Source organism: Coloeus monedula (genome assembly GCF_965178545.1).
Source record: "Coloeus monedula genome assembly, chromosome: 12".
Taxonomy (NCBI): Eukaryota; Metazoa; Chordata; class Aves; order Passeriformes; family Corvidae; genus Coloeus; species Coloeus monedula.
Genome location: NC_138792.1, coordinates 19,725,384 through 19,747,673, shown reverse-complemented (window position 1 = coordinate 19,747,673; position 22,290 = coordinate 19,725,384). Strand labels below are relative to the sequence as shown.

The window sequence follows — 22,290 nt, the reverse complement described above, 5'->3', positions numbered from 1 at the left end:
TGACAAGATTGCTGTCTGCACATGCATCTTCAGCACCACCCCAGCAACCAGACCCTGGCTGGGCACATGGGTGCTACCCAGGCTGAAATACCCAGCGCAGATCCATGGAAGGCAGATGAGACTGGAGGCTCTCCAGGGCTCTGTCCTGTGAGAGCATGGCCCAGGGCCACAGGCACCAGCCTCAGCTCCTCCGACTGCTCCACCCCTGGCAGCAGCTCCCTCAGACTCCCCCTCACTCCAGAGAACACCTCCTCAGACTCCCCATACCATCTCCACATTGTCCCTGTATCTGCATCTGAATGCATCCACAGCTGAATTACTTTCATCAACCGTTCAACACTTGTCTGCTCTAGGTTTTTTCCACTGATTCAACAGTTACGCAGTGTCACATCTTGGACTGTGCCCATTAAAACCAATTCTGCTCTGGCCTAGCTCCTGTCTAGAAAAGGAAAGAGTGGAGCCCTGTAATGTCCAGTCATACAATAGTGTTTTTTCAATAAAGCTTCCCCTTATTTAAAAAGAAAAGGCAAAAATGCCCAGACTCGCTGTTTCCTCTGGGACCAGATAACAGCAGCATTGAGGAACACACCTGCTACCCTTTGCTTCCTCCTGAAGCCTTTCAGAGCAGCGTGTTACATAAAGCCAGCCCAAGGAGACTCCAGAAGGAGCCAGAGTGCTGCCAGTTGCCACAGCAACAGTCTGCAGGAGTAGGCTGGAGCAGCCAGAGCTGCTCTGGGGCTGCCCCGTACCTTCCCAAAGTGCTCGATCAGGATCTCGACCACAATGTTTTGGAACTTGATGTTCATCATCGCTGCCACAGTGTCCTCCTGTGCTCGCATGAGGGTGGGCCCGAAGATCACCCCCATGTTGGACGGTGACATCAGATTCTCCCGGCTGTGCTCACAGACGCTGCAGAGAGCAGGGGAAGGAGGAATAGAGTTTGGCTTGGTTTGCTTTTTCCAAACAGATCTTATTCCAAGAAAAAAACCCAAAATCCCAGATACATTAAGAATCAGTCATTCAATTTTCTTTGTTGTGTTTCAGGAGAGTTTGTTTCCCAGTAGTGATAAACATGGCTCTAGCTCTGACACACAAGTTTGGCTCAGACAGATGCTGGAGAGAGCAATGTGCTGACAGCATCTTTATTTGATCTCTTCCCACTCCCAGCTCCTCTAACTCTGTAATCAAAAGTTATCTGCAAAGCATATACACAAAAGGAATGATTTAATTCCAATATCCTTTTTATCCAGAATTGACTTCTGGCTTTAATTTTCCCTCTCTCTGAAGGAAGAGAACTGAATATAAGGGAGCACACTATAGTGTTTGCAACAAATCTCTTAGGGGTGACAATTTACAGCCCCTGCTCTCAGAGGGTATTTTCATTTTTAAATCATTTCCTGCTCTGTGCATGTCTAAAAGGATGGAAGGAGCAACCAGAAAGAGAAGCATCACTTGACACACAGGGCAGCAAGGATAATCACCCCCTTTGTGCAATCCACATGGAAAGTCCCAAGGGGACTACAGTGGATAAAATTTTGCAAACCTGACCTCCCAGAAAGGCTTGTTCTGCTGATTCCATTATTCTCTTTCTTTGGTTTTAGAGGAAAACATCTACTTACTTGACGAGGTGCTGGATGAGGAGTTCTAACATCTCCCTGTTCTTGTCAGGCAGTTTATAGACCAGTGCATGAATGGCTCCCAACCTGTAGTCCAGGTTCTCGGACTCTGGAAAGCAGGAACACAAAGAAGAATTTGTACCCAACACTTTCAAACTAAATACACCAGGGAAGTATAAAGCCAAAGGAAACCCATGGAAGCTGTTCCCTGCACAGCATGGGAGCGATGGGGAGCAGAGGGAAGTGAGATTTCACAGCAACAGGATGAACACTGTGAGAAACAATATGAAGTGGAAAGAGGAAGAAATGGAGCTTGAAAGGGAGCCCAGGGACACATGCCAAAAGAGGCTGGGCATGGGCAGGTCCTCCCCTTCACATCCTTGTCTCACACACCTGGGAGCACACAGCTTCCCTCTGGGAGTCCTATCAGCCCAGAGAGCTTTGACACTGAACAACACCTAAAATATCCTGCAGGGCAAAAACCTAAGTCCCTGACCCAAAGAAGTCATCCTTAGAAGCATAAATAATCAAGAAACAATAAAATACCTGGTGTGAGAAGAATGGTGTGGGGTCTGGGTGGCTGGGAAGCTCAATGGTGCAAGTTTCTGAGGGAGGGCAGGGAAGGGATAAAGGTCTTGCCCACACATCATGGGCTTAACCAGCTCTGAAACTAATAAATCCTGGGCTTGACCACCTTCAGCAAGTGGTGGAACATTTCCCTTTCCAAGAAAGAATGGGTGTTTTTCATCCTCCAGAGGGACACATGAAGAAGAAGTGGGCACTCTCCCAGTGACTTCTGGAGGCACAGTGAGGTGAGGGATGCTGTAATGTCACACATTTCCAAATGCCAGCACTCCCATGCTGACGGGGATGACCAGCTCCCTGCATCCGTCTCCCTCACCGGGCACTGGCTCACAACTGTCATGGCTCATCTGCAACGGCCACAACGAGGTGACAGCCGAGGACCGGCTGGCTCAGCACAGGTGAAGCCCTGGCACTACACCTGTGCTTCTTGCCTGACCTCTGTTATTCCCAACTGTGACTCAATCCCAACAACTACAGCAGAGAAATGTCTTCCATGTGCTGGTAGACACTCTGTTTTCAACATCCCAGGATAAATTTCACAACCTAAAGGGAATACCTACTTATCTGAGTGGCAACAGCACCATCCCATTCCCTCACAGGTTTTAAAATAAATATATCAATACTAGGGGGAAACAATTCTTGTGGCACACTTGAGCTGCTTTCAAGTGAGTAATATCCTCTGGCTCTCCAGACCCTCCAAGAGCACAAGACCCTGTTTGAGGGAAGGGCACTGCAGTAGCAAAGGAGGGAAGGGAACATCCAGCACCACATCCCCTGCACAGATGAGCACTCGGAGGAGAGGGTCACTGCTCTTTCTACAGGTGAAGCAGCTGGACACCACGAGCTGGCAGAGCTCTGCCAAGTGATTTTGATGGACCCTGGCTGGGGAGAGCAGGGCCAGGGACCATCAGTGGGGCAGCTGTGGGACTTACTGGCAGCCAGGACCAGCTCTTTGTGGAGCTTGTACGTCATGACGGGTTCAGACAGGTTCCTGCAACAACCAGAAAGAAAACTGAGCTCTGCAGGGCATTGTGACCCACTTGTGACCCATCTTGAACTGATGGGCAAACTGGCTCATCCCTCAGTGCCACCAGGTCCCAGTGGCATCTCCCTCTGCAGTCAATATCACTGAAACAGCTCATCCCATGGGATTGGGGGGTTCTGCAACACCCATATTTATCATTCCTCTTCCCAAAGCCTTTGTCACTTTGCCCTTTTCAACAGCCAGATGTGGATATCTGGCAGCTCATTCCACCTTTCATGTGGATTAGCCCCAGTCCCCTTTGCCTCCTTGGGCAGGTGTGACCTGCAGTGCTACCTGAGATAGAACTTCAGTGAGCTGGTAATGGTCTTGATGTCCCAATCCCCACTCTGCAGATCCACATCCCCGGGGCATTTTGGATCTGGAGGAAGAATGAAAAGATTTTAGAATGAAGTTCATTTAGAGGTTGCTAATAAACAGTCTGCTTGGGGTGGAGGTTTCCCCTTGAGACACACAAAGCCACAGCAGCACACAAAGAGAGCTCCTGATTCCCATGGCTGGGAAAAGCAGAACACCAGCACCAGTGTCAGGATTTTTGGAGAGACTGGAGAGCAGTGCTAATGAGGGACAAAGAGGGAAGACCAGGTAAAATTTAAGCAGTGCTGAAAAGTCACTGAGAGCATATTCTCTACTGTTTATTTTTTCTCAAGGCTGGCAGAAACAACAACGCATTTCAACAGGTCCAAGACAAGCTTTCTGACATCCAAAGTAATCTGAATGCCAGCTCCAATCCCTCATTTGCAGCTACTCCCCTGAAGGCTGGTCTGGAAGCATTCCCTCTTGCTGCACGGAGAGGGGAGCTCAGCAGCATGGAAGTACAGTTTGCTCCTGCCTACCCCCACTGATAAACCACATAATGTCTGTGGAGCCATGAAGAGAAAGATGTGGTTGTAGGATGGGGGAAGCTGGACTACAGAAATAAACAGCAGGATTTATGTTTAAAAATAAATAGGACTAGAGATTTAAAAAAAAATTAAATCTATCTCCTTAGAGTGGTTAAGGATGAAATGCTGCAGCAGCAGTTATTTCTGTGGTGTTGGACTTCCCATTGTGCATTCATATGCAGTGGGATGGCAAGTGGTTACCCAGACCCATGCAGATAAACAAAACAAAAAGCCACTCACTGGTGGGATTCTGAGGAGAAAACCACAGAGGAGGGTGAGAATCAGCAGCAATAGAACCTGAGGCTCAGCAATGAGTCATAGGCCAGTAGAACTGGGCAGATGCCTGAAGTCATGGCTCTGTGAGAATCGGGCACAGCCAGACACCAGTACAAACCAGGGTTTTAATAAACAACATCCAGAGTAGAAGCAATAGGAAACAACCGCCAAAGCCTTTGAATGCTGCATTAAGATCAGATGTCTGAGCTGGCGTGAGCCCGAGGCACGCAGGCAGCGAGGTGAATGCAATCCCTGCCCTGTGCTCCAGTCCTGGGCAGGGCTGGGGAGAATGTCTTGGCCTTGGGCAGGTGGGGATTGACCCCAGAGGTCCCCCAAGAAGCTCGCAGCTGACCATGAGGTGAGGGTACAATGGCCTCACCCAGGGCCCAGCACAGAAGTGCCTGTCCTGGCACAGAGAAGCGCTGCTGAGCCCCACAACCTGCCCAGACTATTAAGACTGTCCCCAGTTGCCAAGCTTGTGTGACAGGCAGATCCAGCCACAGGAAGGCCTGCAGCAGGAATGCATCCATTGACTTCTGAACATGTACATTGACTCCTTAACATACACACTGCACACAGTGAGGTGTCCCCATCCTTCCAGAGAAAAACCTTACACCAGGGTGGAGGGCTCCCTGCGAAGGCCACCTTCCCAGTCCAGCTCATCGTGTTATCCCAGGAAAGAAGGGGAAAATGAGCCTCAGAGGGGTGGCAGGGACCAAAACACCTGCTGGACATTTCTCACTGTGGAACCCGATCCTCTCTGTCCCTCACAAACAATTCAAGAACAGGACAGAATAATTAATTCTTACCAAAAAAGGCATTCAGCAACTTCTGCACCTGGATATTGCTGCCAACGGTCCGGTACACGCCCTCCGTAGTGATTCCTAAGAGAACAAAGCCAAGAGCGTTAGCCGAGGTTTCCCACTGGTGGTCCAAAAGCCCCATCTAGTGGAACTGTTTTCCTGCTGCTGGTCTCTGTCCCACAGCCCAGGCTCTGTCCCATATCCCGGGCCCTGTCCCACTCCCCGGGCTCTGCAGGCAGGGGCTCCACTCACCCCCAGCAGCTGTGGCCACCAGCACCACCGTGGTCACCATGTCATGGTCAGGTGAGCACAGCCAGGGCATGGGACACGCCAGCCCACATACCCCATGTCTGGGGGGTGCTGCTTTGTCATGGGTTTGCTCAACCCCTCACAGAAGACAAACACATTGAAAGAGAATCTGAAAACACTGGCCAGTTCTGCAACAAGCAGAGCCACTGCTTCTCCTGGCTCTGCAAGCAGGGTCTTTGTGCCCCTGCTGGCCTTGGCTGCCACAGCCCCAGAAATCTGGAGATGAATCCAGGCCCCCATCTCACACTGGTGATGCTCACTGGATGTTCACTGGTGCAGGCTGGACAATATGTGACAGCCCAGAGGATGAGCTGCCACCCTGCCACCTGCTTCTGCTGCTTCACAGACTGGGGCTAAAGGAGCCTGTAGCCACCCTTGGCCCCAGTGCTGGAGCTGTTCTCCTGCTGCCCAACAGTGGGTGTGCTCAGGGCCAAAACTGAGAAAACCATGAGCAAAACCAGCATGAAGATGGAAATAGAACCCCAACCAACTTGGTACAACATTCCCGACCACGTGGGATTTCTGCTCCCGAAGAACACGCATTCCTCAGCTAGAAGCTGAAGTGCCGTGTCAGTGACTAACACTGTACTGCAGGAACTGCAGGGTAACTCAAGGCCATGGGAAGAATGGCCAGGCCGGGTGAGCTCCTCACCTTTGGTCTCCACTGCATTGATGCACTTCCGAACAAACTTGAAGCCGACCTCGTTCAGCTCCACTGTTTTGGACAAGGAAGCTGTGTTAGCTGACTGAGCACTCCTGGAGAGCCCTGAGACACCCCCAGCCCCAGCCCCTCTTGGCTCCCGGAGCTGCAGTGCCCCAGCACAGCAGAGTGTTCACACCTGCACTGCATCCCCTACATCCTCAGGAAAACACTGGCATTCTGGACATCCTGACAAGGAGTTATTAGTTCCGTATGTTCTCCCATTTTTCCTCAAATTTATTATGAGTTGCAGCACTGCTCCCCACACCCTCTCTATGTTTAATAATAATTGCAAATTGGTGTTTAATAATAATAATAGTGTAAATAATTTGGATTGTCTCTGATAAAGACTTGAATAATCACTTCCAGAGCAAAATCTATAGTTACAGCTCTTCCCCATCATGGGACTGTGTAATTTCTGCTTACCTACATCACTAGGATTAAAAAGCAAAACCAATCCAGCTTGATGTGCTGAGGAAAGCTGAGCACAGGGCTTGTTCCACTGATCTGGGGAATCCTATGGTATCCCTGCATTTTCAGCAGGTGGTTTATACTGGTTGCTCTGAGCAACAGCAACATCAAGCTCAGACGTCTCTTAGCCCTGCCCTAGGAATAAGCACAGACCCACCTGGTGCTTGATACTGAGGGCTATGATACCACTGTAATTCTTATCAGCTCTAATCTATTACAAATAGAGAATGTTTATTCAGCGAGACCCGAATCACATTCCTCCCAGTGTGTGATGTGAACACGGCCACACAGGTTTGTGCTCATGCATCTGGGAATGCTCCCTCTGTGCTCATTAGAGCCAGCTAGTTACAGTGCTGATGAAGTGAGCTCTGAGACAGAATGCAGGTTTCACCCAGCTAACAGAGCCCCAAAGAGTTCCAGGGCTCTGCAGGGTACACCCCACTGCTGCAAGAGGGGACATGGGACACGGTGGTGGGTGGGAGATCCAGGAACTCAATGCCACCTCTATTGCCCTATTACAATCTTTGTTAAGATCTCTCAGAATCTCTCACTGTGGTTTGGAGGTGCAAATTGAACCTTACATCCCGCTACTCCTGGCTAAATAAAAACTGCTTGCTGCAGTTCTGTGCGACTTGTTCTTATCTGGGCTCAGTGCCAGCCACTTGTGGTACAAGAACAGAAGTGGCACTGCTGTCATGGAGCAGGAACACTGCTACTCAGCAGGAACTGAGGATAAGTGTATCTGCAAGGAAAACCCTGCCTGGCCTCAAGGCTGTGAGAGCCCAAAGAACAGCAACAGAAGTGACTCACTTTCTTCCTGCTTCGTGATGGGACTGTGATAAATCTGAAAAAGGAAGAGGGAATGGGGGAGCAAGAAACAAAAGTATCAGTATGATTTGGTATTTATTTCTGAAAGAAAATGCAGCATCCCATAAGTCACCCGTAGATCACCTGTAAGTCACTCATAAATCACCCATAGATTACCCAGAGGCAATCACAGCCAAAAAGACAATGTCCCATAGAAATGTCATTTTATAATAAGGCAAGAACCCATTATCTGCACAGTCAAGGAGCTTCTGCTGCCTCCCTGCATTTCAGTGGGGCACCTATTGCGAGGGAAATTCTCTGTTCTGTAGGCAAACCGCAGGGCTCTGAAACACCAGTAGGCACAGAAAGGTGGGAGAACACGGGTGCAGGGTAGGCAGTGACATCTTCGAGAAGGTGGCTAAGAGCAGGGACAGACAGACAAAACATCATCTCCGGCAGGTAGTGAGGAGCAGGAATAGGAGCGAACCAGCCTCGGAAGGGCCGGTTCTCAGGCGGGCTGGCACAGCAAGGGAACATCCCCAGATTTAAGGGGGAAACCCAAAATCCCCAGTGGTAGCCGAGGGAATGGCATGGAGCCCATGGCGATCGTGCAGCGCTGATCCCGAGCAGCACCCGCCGGCAGAGGACACTGCTCGGCAGCGCATTCCAGCTGGGAACAGCTCCAGGAACACTCACCGGCTCCTTTCCGTCCATGGCCTCCATCCACAGCCTTCGGTTGGCTTCTGAGAGCGCCTGCAGCGTGATGGTCCCGGACCTGCGCGGAATTCCCCCAGCGACAGGCAGGGAAAGAAGAAAAGTTGTTTTTAATAGACTTCAGAAAGGGATTTGCTGCAGCCCGTGGGGTTTGGGGATGCGAAGCCTCTCACCTTTCATTAGTTTCAATGTCAAAACAAAACCTTTTGTCTATGGAGTCAGTCTTTCTCCTTACGCAGGATTTCAGGGTCAGGTCCAGGGTGCCCTAGGAGAGAACATGAATGCCAAGGTGAGAGGACAGCAACATGGGAGGTTTCAGGCTCCTCAGGCCCCTCAGCTGCAGCCCAGCATGGCATTGCCCACGGTGTGTGTCCTGACATTCCGATGGCATTGGTACCAGGAGCACAGGTAATCCTCCCACCATCATCACAGGTAGAGATAAGAGGCTCCGAGTTCCAGGCTTGCTCTCAGCCAGAGAATGTCCTGGACTTCCCAGCACTACCCCACACAGCAGCACTCTGCCTCTACAGTGCTGGAACACTGCTCCAACGAACCCAGGGAGGCACTCCCTGGCCTCTGAGGCCAGGACCACGCTCACCCATGCTCTGACACAGCTGGGTCCAAATTTTTATCAGGGCTGGTCATCAGTACCAATTACCCACACCACCAATGGTCCAAATGGCTTTACACAAATTCAGTGTGGCAAACAGATGTATGTTTGCTCCTCCCAGATAGAGCAGACGTGCTCTGGAGGGGCTCAGCTCTGGCCCTGGGTGTTCATGTCCCTGTGCTCTGCAGCAGAGTCAATTCATAATTTGATTGTGGGTTTGTGGCCAGCTGTGACCTGACGGTGCAGGCTACCAGACCGCCAGAGTTTGGGAAAGGCACTAAGTTTTCCAAGCTCTTATCTGCAGTAATGGGCTTTCCTAGACATGATTATGGCAAAAATGACAACAAATCTCTCCATACAATAGTTTGGACATTTCTTTGCCCAGCTCTCTGCCAGGGGGTTGCAAAACATCTATTTTATTTTCCTGCTGCAGTGTGCAGAGCCCTGCCAAAACCAGACTGTGAGCTCACACACTGGAGCACACACGCCTGGCTGGGAAGGCCCCAGGGACCTGCTCCATGGCAGAGGAGGGTGGGGGACTCAGCTGGAGGCACTGGCTGTGCTCCATCCTCCCATCCCTCCCCTGTCACGTGGAGGGACTGAGGGAACTCCTAGACTTTGGTAAACCAAAGCACTTTGTGAAAGAAGTAGCTACCCAAATTGCCACCGTAGTGCAGTTTGGAGCTGCACTGTTGCCCTCTCCTTTCCCAACACTGTCCCAGTCTCACAGAACCAGTGCTGAGAGGATAAATCAAACCACAAACCAATGCCGTGAGCACATGCCAAGGCAAGGGAATGCTGCATTTAGAAGCAGTGACTCCTGTAGTGACTTGAGAGTCATTCATGCACTTCAGTGGCTGCCACAGTTCTTGTGGCTCCCAGCCCTTGTGCATGGGGAAGGAGCAACATCAGCTGGTCTAGAGAGGCACAAGTTTCACCCCAGACTGAACTCATGAGCCAGCACTGGCCAGTATTGCTCACATCACACGACCCACATCTGCTGCCAAACCCTGCAGGGCCTGGGCTCCCAGGGACACCTGAGTGAGACCTCCCCTCATGGGGGTGCCTCTTCTGGGTGACACCAAACTGCCCTGTGCAGGCAAGGAGGGGTCAGAGCCCACCCCTCTGCTCTGTGGCACACGCAGGGTCAGCCCTCACGGGACGGGAGGCCATACGTGGGAAGGTGGGCTGGTGGTTGGGCCAGTGTTTGCAGATGTCCAACTCACTTGCTTAGCTCCAGGCTTCTGGTCTATGGGCGTCATCCGTAAGGTTTTTGCCTCTTTCTCGTACTGGCAGTAATACTTCACCCAGGAGATGCCCAGCGCCCCTGTGGAACACACGAGAGGCTGCAATCAGGGACAGGGAGGTAGCTGGATGCAGCCAGCAAGGCATGGTCAGTGTTGCCCACATGTCCTCCCTTCTCTGGGGATGGACACTGACAGCCCCGGGGGACATCTCCCTTGCAAGTGTCTCCATGGGCAAGAGCCAGGAGGAGAAGAGAAGGAGAGGAGGAGGTGAGAAGGGAGAGGAGATGAAGAGAGAAGCAGGAGGAGAGGAGGAGGAGAGAGGGAGAGAAGGAGAGGACACAGGGCAGCAGCTGCCTCCAGCATCCTCCCAACTCACTGCTGGCAGAAGGGCATTTGTGGGACTCTGGTCACAAGCCAGGCTGGTTTGGCCAAGCCCAGCCAAGACCTACACTGGCAGGATCCTGCATGTCCTGAATGCCTGTTTCACAAACCCCACTGCTTGTTCCTGGTGGTGAAAACTCAATAATAAAGCAGCTCTAAAATACTCTGAAGTTCCTGTTTCTGGATTTATTGTCACTTTTCTCTGTTTTCTTACCTGAACTGCTTTATAGGAAATAATTAAACTGGTATTTTTTTCTGTAATTTGTTTTTAAGTTGCAGTTGTCAGGAGGAACAACTTTTCATACCTTATTTATAGGGAAGCATAAATAGAGGCAGCAAATAGCCACTGGCCTGCAGGAACATGCCACATTTGGGGTCTAAAATTACCGAGTGTGCTTTCTTTTAAAAGCAGGACAAACAGACATAAAAAGATATGTATAAATAGATTTCTATATAGGATTAAGAATGAATGCTTACAGAGTTGTCTGTAGCCTCCGAGGTCACAGTTTTGCACATACTTATGTCCCCTGAGCATTCCTGCTGCATGGCCATGGAGAGCTGCAGGGTTTGGAAAAGGCTGTATTCGGTTTGATTTGATTCTGCTCAGAATTACAAGTTTCACTCTCAGCAGCTTAACTCAACACTGGTTCCACCTTGGCTGTGCTCAGCTGCCCGCAGAGGCTGCCAGAGGGAGGCTGGGCAGGACACCAGGTTCATCCCGGTAAAACACAGCCAAGGCAGAGTCTGCCAGAGCTCCAGGCACTGGAGTAATAAATCCCATCTCATCGGAGCGCAGGGCAATTAGCCCTGTGCTGCCACAGCTCATGGCACTTGGAGAAAGCTCTGTGCCACTGCTGACAAAGCTGCCAGCTGAGGCTGCCAGTGCTTCCACAGGCACTGCAGGCGGTGACACCCCAGGCACCTCAGGCACTGGCAGAAGGCGACACCCTGGACATGCCGTGCCCTGGCAGCGGTGACACCTGGTGCAGGGCTGGCCTGGGCATGGGAGCTGAATACAGCCCACAGCTGGGTTTTGTCAGGGCAGCCCAAGCCTGCACGTTCCCTATTGCATGCAGGTGCATCCCAAAGCCATTACATTTCTCCTGAGTGTACAGGTAGCCCTCGATGGTCGGCTGCCCAGGCAGCTTGCAGGTTAGGGGTGCTTCCTTCATCCTCTTCTTCAGATCTTCCAGCTCCTCCCGCGTGCTGGAAAAGTGATTCCTTGTCTGGTAACAGAAAACAAACAGAAGCATATTTGAACATGAGCAAAGAGTGAGCTGCAGGTATTTATTCCTAGATAAATCTGAGGTGCTGTAGCAGAAATGAATTGGTTCCCAAGGCACAAAACATGGAAACCACTCCCCAAATCCACAAGGAAACTGGCTATAAGGACCACTGGGCTCTTAGAGATGATCGAAGAGTCACACCAAGTGCAGAGATGGTGATGGAGTGCCATAGCTGGGAGGTCGCTTGTTCCCTTAATTAAGGAACTTCAGCACATTTCAAGGCTGGGTGGAACAGAGGCAGCACCTGAGCTCCCCTTCATACCATTGCTCGCGTAACAGGTGTATTCTCCTCCCAAAGGAGATCATGCTACACTGCTTGGCATGAAAGAGTCACATCAACATGGGGTACAAAATCCAGGCATTCTGATGGAATACTACACCGACCAATTAATGAGCCAGCAGCAAAACCAGCTTGGCTCAGATTTATTGTTGTCCCACAGAAACGAAGGCCAGTCAGGAAAGACTGAGTATAAAGGAAACAGGACTCAGATATTCTACCCCACGAGCACACGTGACCAGCAGAGGAGCTTATCAACGCATGTAGCAAGCCTGTAGGAAGCCACTACCATTAAGGTCAAGGTTAGAGGCCTTCTTGGAGTACAATTTCCATCTCATGAAACGGAAAGAAAATCTCAGGCTTGTTTATGCATCAGGTTAAATGATGCAACTGCAATAGCCCCTTCCAGAGAAAACAATTTCATAGACCTGTGAACTGGCCTGTGCAGGAGAGGGGAAAACACATGTGAACTGAGAAGAAAATAACTGTATCTGCAGCTCCCACAATGCAAACATGGCCAGACTGCCTGGGTGGAAAGACTTTGCCATCAAAAGAGTGTAAATCCAAATGAGAACAGAAGTCACACAGAAAAGTCCTTCAGCTGGGCAGGGACTCACGTTCTGCAGGCTGAGCTGGAGCTGCTGCTTGTATGGGAGGAAATCCTGCGTCAGCTCCACTGTCAGGTTGTTGTAAGTGAAGAGGCTATGGAGAAATGCCAGCACCTGCAATGGAGGAAAGGGACATGCTGAACTGCTGTGTTTATAACTGAAGGAAAGATGGACAGAGTGTGGGGTTTCAGAAATTACAATTATTTTTCCCTTACAACTTTGGAATGATGCCAGCCTCGATATGGCTTATCCACCACAGTGTCCCTAAAGCCCAAGCTACCACCCACACATCTGTCTGAATAAAACACCCAGAACAAAAGGCCCTGCAGGGAGACCCAGAGCAGATCTGCAGAGTGCTCATCCACAAGATCCATGGGATCCCACGATCCCACACTCCACTGCAGCAGGCATTGGGGCAGAGCAACCACCCAGGGCAGGGTCCCCGCACTCAGGGACAGTCTGGGACCCCTGCAGGCCAGGCTGGGACAGGTGAGCAGAGCAGGTACCACCTCTGTGCCTCTGCAGACAGACAGCACTTGCCAAACCCAAGGGGGCCAAGATAATCCATAACACGACCTGTAGCTATGTACAGTGTCCAGCCTGTTCCTCAGGATCGACAGCCAGCCAGAAGAAACAGGGCTGGGGCTACACAGTGCTCCAGCAAGCACCACTAAGGCTGTCAAGATGCAGCAAACCAAGGATGCAAGGTTAACTCCTGCCCCACAGGACCTAATCCAACCTGGCAATTCATCCCTTCCTGCCATTGCCAGCACATCTGAGTATCAACCAACGAGACTGAGAGAAAAGGAAGCTCCTACCGGCTCCACAATACTGAATTTCTTGCTTTCTTGTACTTCCTGGATCTGGTACACGTACTCGAGGGAGGACTCAAAGAAATTGTGTCTCTCTTTGTCCACCTGAAGGTCAGCCTAGAAGAAAGAGGGAAAGGTGGTAAAAGAAAATACATCAAATGTAGTTTGAAAATATTTGACTTGATTTTGTCTGTCAGCCCACAGATAGTTCTGTCCTCAGTAAAAACAGCCTGCCAGGTGTCCAGCCTGGCTTTGAACTGGAACATTGGATATTCTTCTAAGTCTGCCCATTTCTGGCTCCCTTCATTCAAGGATCCAAAACTTCTTCTCACTCTGCAAGGACAAGGCTTTCCCAAAGCTCATTTGCTATTTTAGCACAAGCCTCTTCTCCACACACAACCCTATGAGGACAAGGCCACCATCACCACCCTGTTGCCTGACTCCATCTGTGTTCCAGAACCAGCAATTCTGGAGCTGCAGCAGTGGCAGGAGCACACAATGCTCCCAGAGCTCACACACAGTTTGCCTTGCAGAGATGCTCGGAGGTTGATCTGACAACTGGTCTGACAGATCTGACCAGAACCAGCTGCTCTAGTGTGGGCTGGAACAGCTGGGTTTCCTTCCTTGCTGCAACATGCCTGCAGCAGCACCAGCTGGCAGGAACCCCCTCCTCTGCCTGCCCCCACAGCCACCCCACATCCAGCAGCAAGGCAGGATGCCAGGCCAGCAAAAGGAATAATAACTGGTTATTTTGCTGCCAGAGCACTTCCCCAGGTGAAAGGGTGGCCAGTCCCCAGCTGTGCCAGTGCCACTGGTCACTGCCCTACACATCAAGCAATGACAACACATAAAGCCACTACCAGCATCCAACAGACACAGGAGAACTATGAGCTTGATTTCCCTGGTCTCACACAGAGAATCCAGGCTTTGGGTAGATTTAATTGATTATCAATTTCAATGGGTTACTGGAAGGGATGATCTCTCCCCCCACTTTTTTTAAGACATAGAGCAGCTGGTGCTGCTGTTTCTGGACCCAGCTCTGAGGAAAATTCCATACACACCTCCTGTAACTGAGACTCCTTCTTTTTGGAAGACAAATGCAAGTGGCGATCCAGCATAGAGTAAAACTTCTCACCATCCTTCTCAAACTTTTTCTTTCTTTCCTGTAGATGCAAGAGGTTGAAGCAGAACTAGTTATTGGCATTTTCCAGATAAGACTATGCATCAACACCAAGATGCTTTGTGCAATACTGCATTCCTATGGACAGATTTTGGTCAACCCAGCCAGAGAACAGGAGGCCACCTCTCATTTGCTCTGCCTTCACAGCCCCTTGCCTATCTTGGGTGCAGTTACACCTCAAGACCCAGTCTAGTAATACTCTGTGGCATAAGAAGTATTTTTTCATGCCAACATCATGGCAAAAGCCCCACCGCTGAGGTGCTGTTCCCTCTCTCAATTGGAGACATACTCATACATCAAAAACCTATTCACCATCTGCTGATGTGCTGTTCACACAGCCCAGAAACAACTGGGCAAACACTGCAATGTCAGAGACACATCAAGGTCAAGAAAAGGTTAATTAGAGGTCGGCAACTTTCTGTTCTAAAGAGTTTATAATTTGTTTCTGAAGAGTACCAGAAGGAAAGCAGAAGCCTAGAAGGTCGACAGGTGGGCAGGAAATCCTCATCTCCCCGTCAGCACTGGTGCGAAGAGAGCACAGATGAACAAGAGCAGCAGAGACACTCGAGAAGGAACCCCCAAGAGCAGGCAGGGAGCAGCAGAACTGAGCACCAGGCTGTTGGCTCCTGCCTTGCACTGACTGTGATACTGGCAATCACAAAACAACCAGAGTAGGGGCCAGGTTACAAAAATACCCACTTCAGATGGTAACTGAGATATCAGGGATTCCTGGGAGGCAACTAAATTACTAAAATCAGGAAATTCCAGCCTGGCAGCAACCTCAGTGCCAGGTCCAAGCAATTGAGAGCTGGTGTACACATAGCGCAGGTATGTATGGGATGCCCAGATCCTCTGGCTTTTGAAAGCTCAAGAAAGTGGAAAGCAGTTAGGAAGTTCCAGCTTCCTTGGAAATTTCTGGTATCTTTCAACACCTATCTGCTGAGAGCCCTGAAATCCTGTTCTCATGCCCCCACTCAGAAATTCATGGATAAACAAGCATACACCAGTGTCACCACAAACCAGAGCAGGTGGACTCTGCCAGACTGCTGGGTATCAGGAATTTTCCTCATGAATTCAGTAGTGACCGCAGCTTCCCCTGCCACGAAGTTTTGCTTCCCCATTCCCACTTGCACGGACTATTCCAGCTGTCTGTCAGGATGTCCTGCACCAGGATGCCTGGGGGCTCCCAAAACCCCTACCTGGGCTCAGCACAGTTGGCTCCTGCTAACAGTAACAAGCCTTCCTGCCAGCTGCCTTGCTGGGAAAAGGATTCTCTCCCCACAAGAGTCCTGACATGGCTGTAGTGAAAGTACAGTTACCACAGGGAAATGGCACCAACTCAACTACCCCTGCTTATGTGTAACTGTCTGGAGCAGGGCAGGCTTAGCTCAGGAAACCTTTTCACCTCAGCAATTACATGCCCTGCCCTGCAGACCCTGGAATTACAGGACACCTGAAGGGAAATGCATCCTCTGGAATCACCCCCTGCAATATCAAGTCCTGTGACTCCATGTTAGCAACCTCACACATCAGAACAGAGAGATCTACATCAAATCCCAAGGAGCAGAGTCCTTGAAGGGTGAATCCTAATTTAAGCAGTGCAGCAACTGCGGGGCTGAGGCCAGGAAGGACTATCAAAACAAACCACCACCCTCGTGACTAACACCCTCATCAGCAAACCCAAACCCAGCGCAATGAAAGCATTTGTGGAGCAGCAGTTCCTGTGTCTGTAAGGTCACACTCCCGGGCTGTCTGTGCCACTAATGCACCATCTAATGCAGGCAGGAACTCGTCTTGTTTCCATTTCCTTAACGAGGAGCCTCCAAACCCCAAGGCCACAGAAGTGCAGGCAAGCAGAGCTGTGGGGCTGCAGGCACAGTGCTCCTGCGGCCAACTCCTCACGTCTCAGAGGAGATGGCTGTGCCAGCAGCAGGTCCTGAGATGGAAAAGCAAGTGCTGCCGTGGAAAGCGAGCTCCAAACCCAACCTTGAGTTCTGCTGTCTCCACCAAGGTGGCATGCAGAGGTGGTGGTGGCAGCACTGGTGCCATCTCTGTTCCTCAGCAGAGCTGTGGATGAGCAGATGAAGGCGTAGCAGGAAAGGGGCTGAAGCCCACTCCAGGTGTCCTCTCTTGCCTCTTGCTGCCAGCAAGCAGCACACATAGGGTATGTGTGTCTGTCCCCACCCTGTGGAGAGGCCAGCAGGAAAGGCAGCCACACTCCAGGCTAGAGCTGGGACCAACCTCTCCTGCTCTCTGGCTGCGAGGCTGCTCACCTGCACCAGGAGCTGTGGGAAAGCACAGGGCAAGGGAACAGCTGCCTACTGGAGCCTGGTGCTACCATGGCCAGGCACAGCAGAGCCCATGGACAGGGAGCAGGGATGGGATGGGCAGGGGGGATGTGCCTCTGGATGCAGCAGCCTGGGAGCACGTGGCTCCTAGCTTGTCCCCAGGAGAGATAACATTGTTGTGGGAGGCTGTGGTGCCCGTGCAGATGGCCACAAGAACCCATGGAGGAGGCCATGAGCTGTGTGTGGCCATGGTGCCCACACAGATGGCCACAGCCTGCACCTATAGGGAGACCACAAATCACTAGGCAGCAGCTTCGCCACCAGCTTGTGGGCAGCTCCCTGTGGGAAGACACGGTGGGTCTTGGGGCAGAGGGGTCACCCCTGCTCAGGGAAAGACTAGTGAAGAGAAAGGAAAAGCCTGGGAGAACAATGGAGCTCCTTCTGCAGCAGGAGTTGGGAAGCCAGACAGCAACTCTTTTGGGGAGTGCCTCCTCCTCTGCCAGCGCCCACGGCAGGCAGGGGCACACAGCTGCACTGGGGACATGGAGCACTGAGCTCTCTCTGGGGATTGAAGGGACTGGGAACGATGTCCAAGACAGACCCATGTGCAACAGGACCACAGTGCAGCATGGCATTTTGGGCCACTAAGAGGGAGCTTGCCAATCATTCCCACTCTGGCTAATTAGCATATAACTGAAGAGCAGAAGGATGACCTACAAATCCTTCTGAGTTGGCTGCTGAACAGAGCAAGCCAAGACAAAAAAACAACACAAAAAAATCACTCAGACTGAATCACAATCTGGAAACATCAGCACAAATTAGTTCCTCATGAATATTCAGCAAAGGGCAGTCCCACGTTTCCATTAAGGTTTGCCAAGTCCAAGTGCCACCCATCTTCCTTTCATTGCTCACTGGGAGCAACCAAGCAGATCCCACCGAGTGCAGGCACGAGGCTGCTCTGCAAAAACCCCACACTGGGAGCTTTGACAGACATTGCTGTACCCAGGAAGGAGCAGGAGCCCATGGGACAGCACGGGCTGCCTGCTGTGGCAGGTGATCCAGCAGCAGCTCTGGCTGCTCTGTGTGTGCCGGGTTCTGCCCAAACCCCGACTGCCGCTGGCACTGGGGCGACACCGGAGCCCCTCAGCAGCTTCAGGTCCAGCTGACCAAGGGGAAAGGGACAGACAGACTTGCAAAAACTCCCCCTTAACCAGTAGTTGCTAATTAGGATCTTCTGAAATTCCCCTCTTAGGAGAGGTGGAGTGAGTGGCAAGCAAGAAGCCCAGCTCAAGGGCCACTTCTCCTCTCCATAAGGAATGAAACACACTTCGCTTGCTGGCAGCCCCCACCTCCATGCACACCTGAGGGGTTTGGGTGCAAGATCAGTGGATGGAGGATCATCACAGCTCATTCTTACGAGGCAGCAGCAGTTAATTCAAAAACAGATTTCTAAAAAGTCGAGGGGTGTAAAAAGAGCAGTTCCATCGAAGCACACTGAGTTCATCCTGATGTTTTTCCCTCACCCACTGTTTTCTCTCAAATGCTCCTTAGGTTCTGCCTCCACAGAGATGAAAGCAAGTAGAAGTTACTATCCCCCCTTCCTTTTAAAATTATAATTAATTAAATTAATAACAGAATTAACTAAGTCCTTTTAGGAATATGTTATCTCCTATGGAAGAACTTTTGACAAACAGTGCAGCTATTCAGCATTCCTCCTGCCCTTACAGTACATCCAAACAAGTTTTTCCCTCTTTTTTTGTTTGCTTTGTGTTTTTTTAAAAAAAGCTGTCTCCTTCCAAGTGAAACTGGAATTCAACTTTTCCTATTCAAATTCTCTTTGACTCAGTAAGTGTGGCCAGGCTCTTCCCACAGTGTCCCAGCCCCACAGTGTGCAGCTGAGCCCCAGGGCTATGGAGAGGGAGGGATGGGGCCTCCATATGTGCCAGCTCCTTTCCACACTCACCCTCTGCAGTGAGTGCCAGAGCTGGGAAGTGGGTCAGCTCAGGGGGTCGCAGATCCTCCCTTTTATCTGTGATGTGGCACGGCACAGCACAGCAAGTCACTCACACTGACAGCAAGTCACAGGAAAAACAGTGACCCCATGGGGCTGCGGCAGGAGGGAGTGGCTGGAGGGGGTCCCAGTGACAGCCTGGGGCTGCCCTGTGTGGGAGCACACCCTCCCAAGGAGACTCCATTCGTCCCGGGAAAATGGGTGAATGCAGACTCAGATGTGTTGGTCAGACTGGCTGTGCTCCAGCCAGAGGCATCACAAAGCCCCGATTCAAGGGCTCTTCCTATTTGGCTCCAGCAGCTCGCAAAGGGAACAGAAAACATCTCACAGAAGGCGACGCTGCCAAAACACGGAAACTAAGCAGAGGGCACGAATTCCCTGTGTCATGTCTCCAGCCTGTTCCACAGCCCAGCCTCAGCCTCTGCCCCTGGTGCAGAGCAGAAAGGGTCCACAGGGTGATGCCAGGCCCAGCAGCAATGGGAGGAACCCACGCTGACAGAGCCCCCTGTGAGGAGCCTCAATTTGTACTTCACACCTTCTGCTGCCGGGTGGGGATGACCTGGGGATGCTTTGCAGGCTGGCAGGTGCAGGAAGGCTCTGTGCCCGAGGTGATACCCGAGGGTGCAGCCCACCAGCGGTGTGGCACAGGCTCCTGTCAGAGAAGCATCAGAGCTGAGGACAAGGGGCTGGAGCGGCTGGGGCTCACTCCCAAACTTGCATCCTCTCAAGGCTTTGGAGTGGCACTGGGGACAGTGGTACCTTTCTGTGCATCCCTGTTAGTGTGAGCACACCTGGATCCTTGCAAGGTGCTGCCCTGTAAGCTCCTGTGTGGGGCACTTGTGCTGAGCCACAGCACAGCCCTCTTCCCACCACAGTGCCCCGGCACCTCTGCAGCTCATGGTCCTCAGAAGAAACAAAACCCAAAACCAAACCACAAAGGCTGAGCCACCTGCAACAACTCCCTGCCCTCTGCCACTTTTCCAGCTTCTCTGAGCAGTGTCCTGCCACTGTCACCACCCTATGCTTCCACCAGAGCGCCCTGCCCGTCCACAGGGACCGAGGGAGGGCTGCAGGCTGCCAGGTGAATCCATGTCAGTGCTGGGGCTATGGCACCAGCCCTGCTGAGACCTGTGCCTGCCTGATGGGCACGGCCACTGCAGAGCCAGACACAGGCACATGGCCCGTGCATGGAGGCAGCTCGGCTCTCAGGGCACAGCACACTCTGGGAAAAGTGGCCCTTACACACCTTAAGGGCTCTCTGAGAAGAAAGCAGCCTGAGGGACACGAGAGCAGGGGCCGTGGGCAGCACCTCTGCCATGCTCGTGGCTGTAGCTCTTCAGAGGGTTCCACACACCAGTCCTCAGGGCATGGCAAAGGGCAGGAGAGCCATCAAGTATCTCTTCTCAAACCCTGTATTTATTAAATGTCAAAGCCTCCAGATGGGCTGGGCTGAATCCAAGCCCCAAGTGTTCTCCAAAACATCTCCATTTCGGAGCTGGGTCAGAGCCAGCCCCATTTTAAGCTACCACTGAGTAACGTGGAACCTGGACTTCTTGATAGCAGACAAGGGAAAAATGATCTTTTGTGCTCCACATGTGCAGAATTTGCTTTTTATAGCTTGTTTCTTTAAAAGTTTGGTCCATCTGAAAGACTCATTAGACACTTCATGTAAATATTTCATAACAAAAGCCCTACAACTATAATCAGGTTCTGCCTGCTGGCCTCTGCTGCTTTCCCTCCTTCCCTTTTCCTCTCTTTCCCTTCCTCCCTCCCACTCTACCACACACTTCTCTGCAGAAAGTATTTTATTCTCAACAGCACTGACTGAACAAAGGGGAGAGGAGAAAAAGCAGCAAGGAGGATCTCCTGGTTGAAACAAGCACTCCTTGCTCAGGATGGAGGCAGTGCTGGAATCAGGCCAGGAGAGAACCCAAAGAATTCAGGAAAAGATTTTGGAGCCTCTTATGATTGAAAAATCAGACTAAAAGTCACAGCACAAACCCTCATGCCAGCAGCTGAAAGCCAGCATTGAACAGGGAGTTTCGGAGCGCCTGAAGTCAGAATGCAGTAGAGCAACTGTCTGCTTGTTAACAACAACACGAGAAAAAACTGAATTCAAACACAGTAACAGAAAACAAGTCTGTTTACACTGAAAACAAACAAACAAGCCTTACCTTGGTGAACCCTATCTGCTCCTTCCGGAAGTTTTCCAAAGGTTTTATCAGCAAATCACTTGCGTTCTGCACCTACAGTGCAAAGAAAAAGCATTTTAGTTGTGGGATGCTGATCAATTTTCTCCTAAACAGAGGCTGAACAGGGCTAGAAGCCAAGAACTTTGAGATTTTAATGTTTGTGACTGGAAACTTCTCTGTCTGTAGGTGAAGTCACTTAACCCATCTGTTCCTGCTCTTCCCCATTGGTAACACACAGCAAACCCCAGCCGCAGCCCAGGAGGCTTTGGGGGTGTCCTGTAGATGATACGGGGTGTCCCTCACCCTGATCTAACAAGGCTGCTCTCAAATAAAGGATGGACTTCCCTTCTCTTGAGATTCAGCCAGAAGGTTATCTGTAACAGGAACAGCTAGGGAAAAGGGAAAGCCTGCCTGTGTCTTTTCCACTCATGTCTGAGAGATGCTTTCCTGGATGGTGCTCTGCACACCTTTACCATGAATCCACGTGAAAGCTCATCCCAGTTTGTATCACTGGCTCCAGCTTCATCCTGGCACTGGGACCAACCTGCTGTCTCCTCCCATCCCCACTTCTGTGACAGGTTCTGTCCCAAGCTCCAGAGAAGGGAGGGGGGAAGAGAAGGGGACAGGACACCACACAGCCATAGCCCTTCAGGGAATTCAAAGCTGATGAACATGGTGAGTGTGAAACCTCCTGAGGGAGCTGCTGTAAAAGAGAACTGCTCCTACACGTAGAGGGCAAAAACCCCCAACTTTGAAAGTTGGATAGTGCCCACAATCCCTGAAACAATACTTTCCCCTGCTCCCCCCACTGCCAAAGGAGCCACTGTACCTGGGATGTAATTAATAATAAAGAAGTATCTCAGTGCTTTCCTGGTTTCCTGCTGTTCCTTGCCTGCCCGTGGACCCTCTGGCCCAGCCTGGCAGGAGCTCCTGCCGCTGCACGAGGCAGGGAAATGCAGAGCCAAGAAGCACATTCCTGGCATGCTGTAAGCTCTCCACCGAGCCTAACCTTCATGTTTTTCCTGGAATTAGGAGTGAAATGGGAAGCCAGCACTGGCTCTGGAGGAGCCCTGGAGAGTCTGAGGGCACATGGCAGTAGGAAGCCGATGGCAGTGCATTGTCCTGCAGGAGCTGGGCCAGCACAGATGGGCTCAGGGACACCTGCCTTCCTGCACCCAGCAAAAACGGAGT

At 51.2% G+C, this 22,290-nt stretch overlaps 1 protein-coding gene across 1 annotated transcript in view; it reads right to left on the bottom strand.

Moving 5' to 3' along the window:
* Positions 1-22,290, bottom strand: part of OPHN1 (oligophrenin 1) — a gene marked incomplete at both ends in the record, with an annotated part of 48,522 nt that overhangs the window by 6,977 nt on the left and 19,255 nt on the right. The window contains 15 exons of the mRNA XM_082289631.1: positions 750-909; positions 1,620-1,725; positions 3,134-3,192; positions 3,520-3,604; positions 5,213-5,287; positions 6,168-6,230; positions 7,497-7,530; positions 8,190-8,268; positions 8,381-8,472; positions 10,044-10,144; positions 11,542-11,671; positions 12,626-12,730; positions 13,435-13,545; positions 14,490-14,591; positions 21,082-21,153. Of these exons, the coding sequence (XP_082145757.1) occupies positions 750-909; positions 1,620-1,725; positions 3,134-3,192; positions 3,520-3,604; positions 5,213-5,287; positions 6,168-6,230; positions 7,497-7,530; positions 8,190-8,268; positions 8,381-8,472; positions 10,044-10,144; positions 11,542-11,671; positions 12,626-12,730; positions 13,435-13,545; positions 14,490-14,591; positions 21,082-21,153 (1,374 nt within the window). The remainder of the gene's footprint in view (positions 1-749; positions 910-1,619; positions 1,726-3,133; positions 3,193-3,519; positions 3,605-5,212; positions 5,288-6,167; positions 6,231-7,496; positions 7,531-8,189; positions 8,269-8,380; positions 8,473-10,043; positions 10,145-11,541; positions 11,672-12,625; positions 12,731-13,434; positions 13,546-14,489; positions 14,592-21,081; positions 21,154-22,290) is intronic.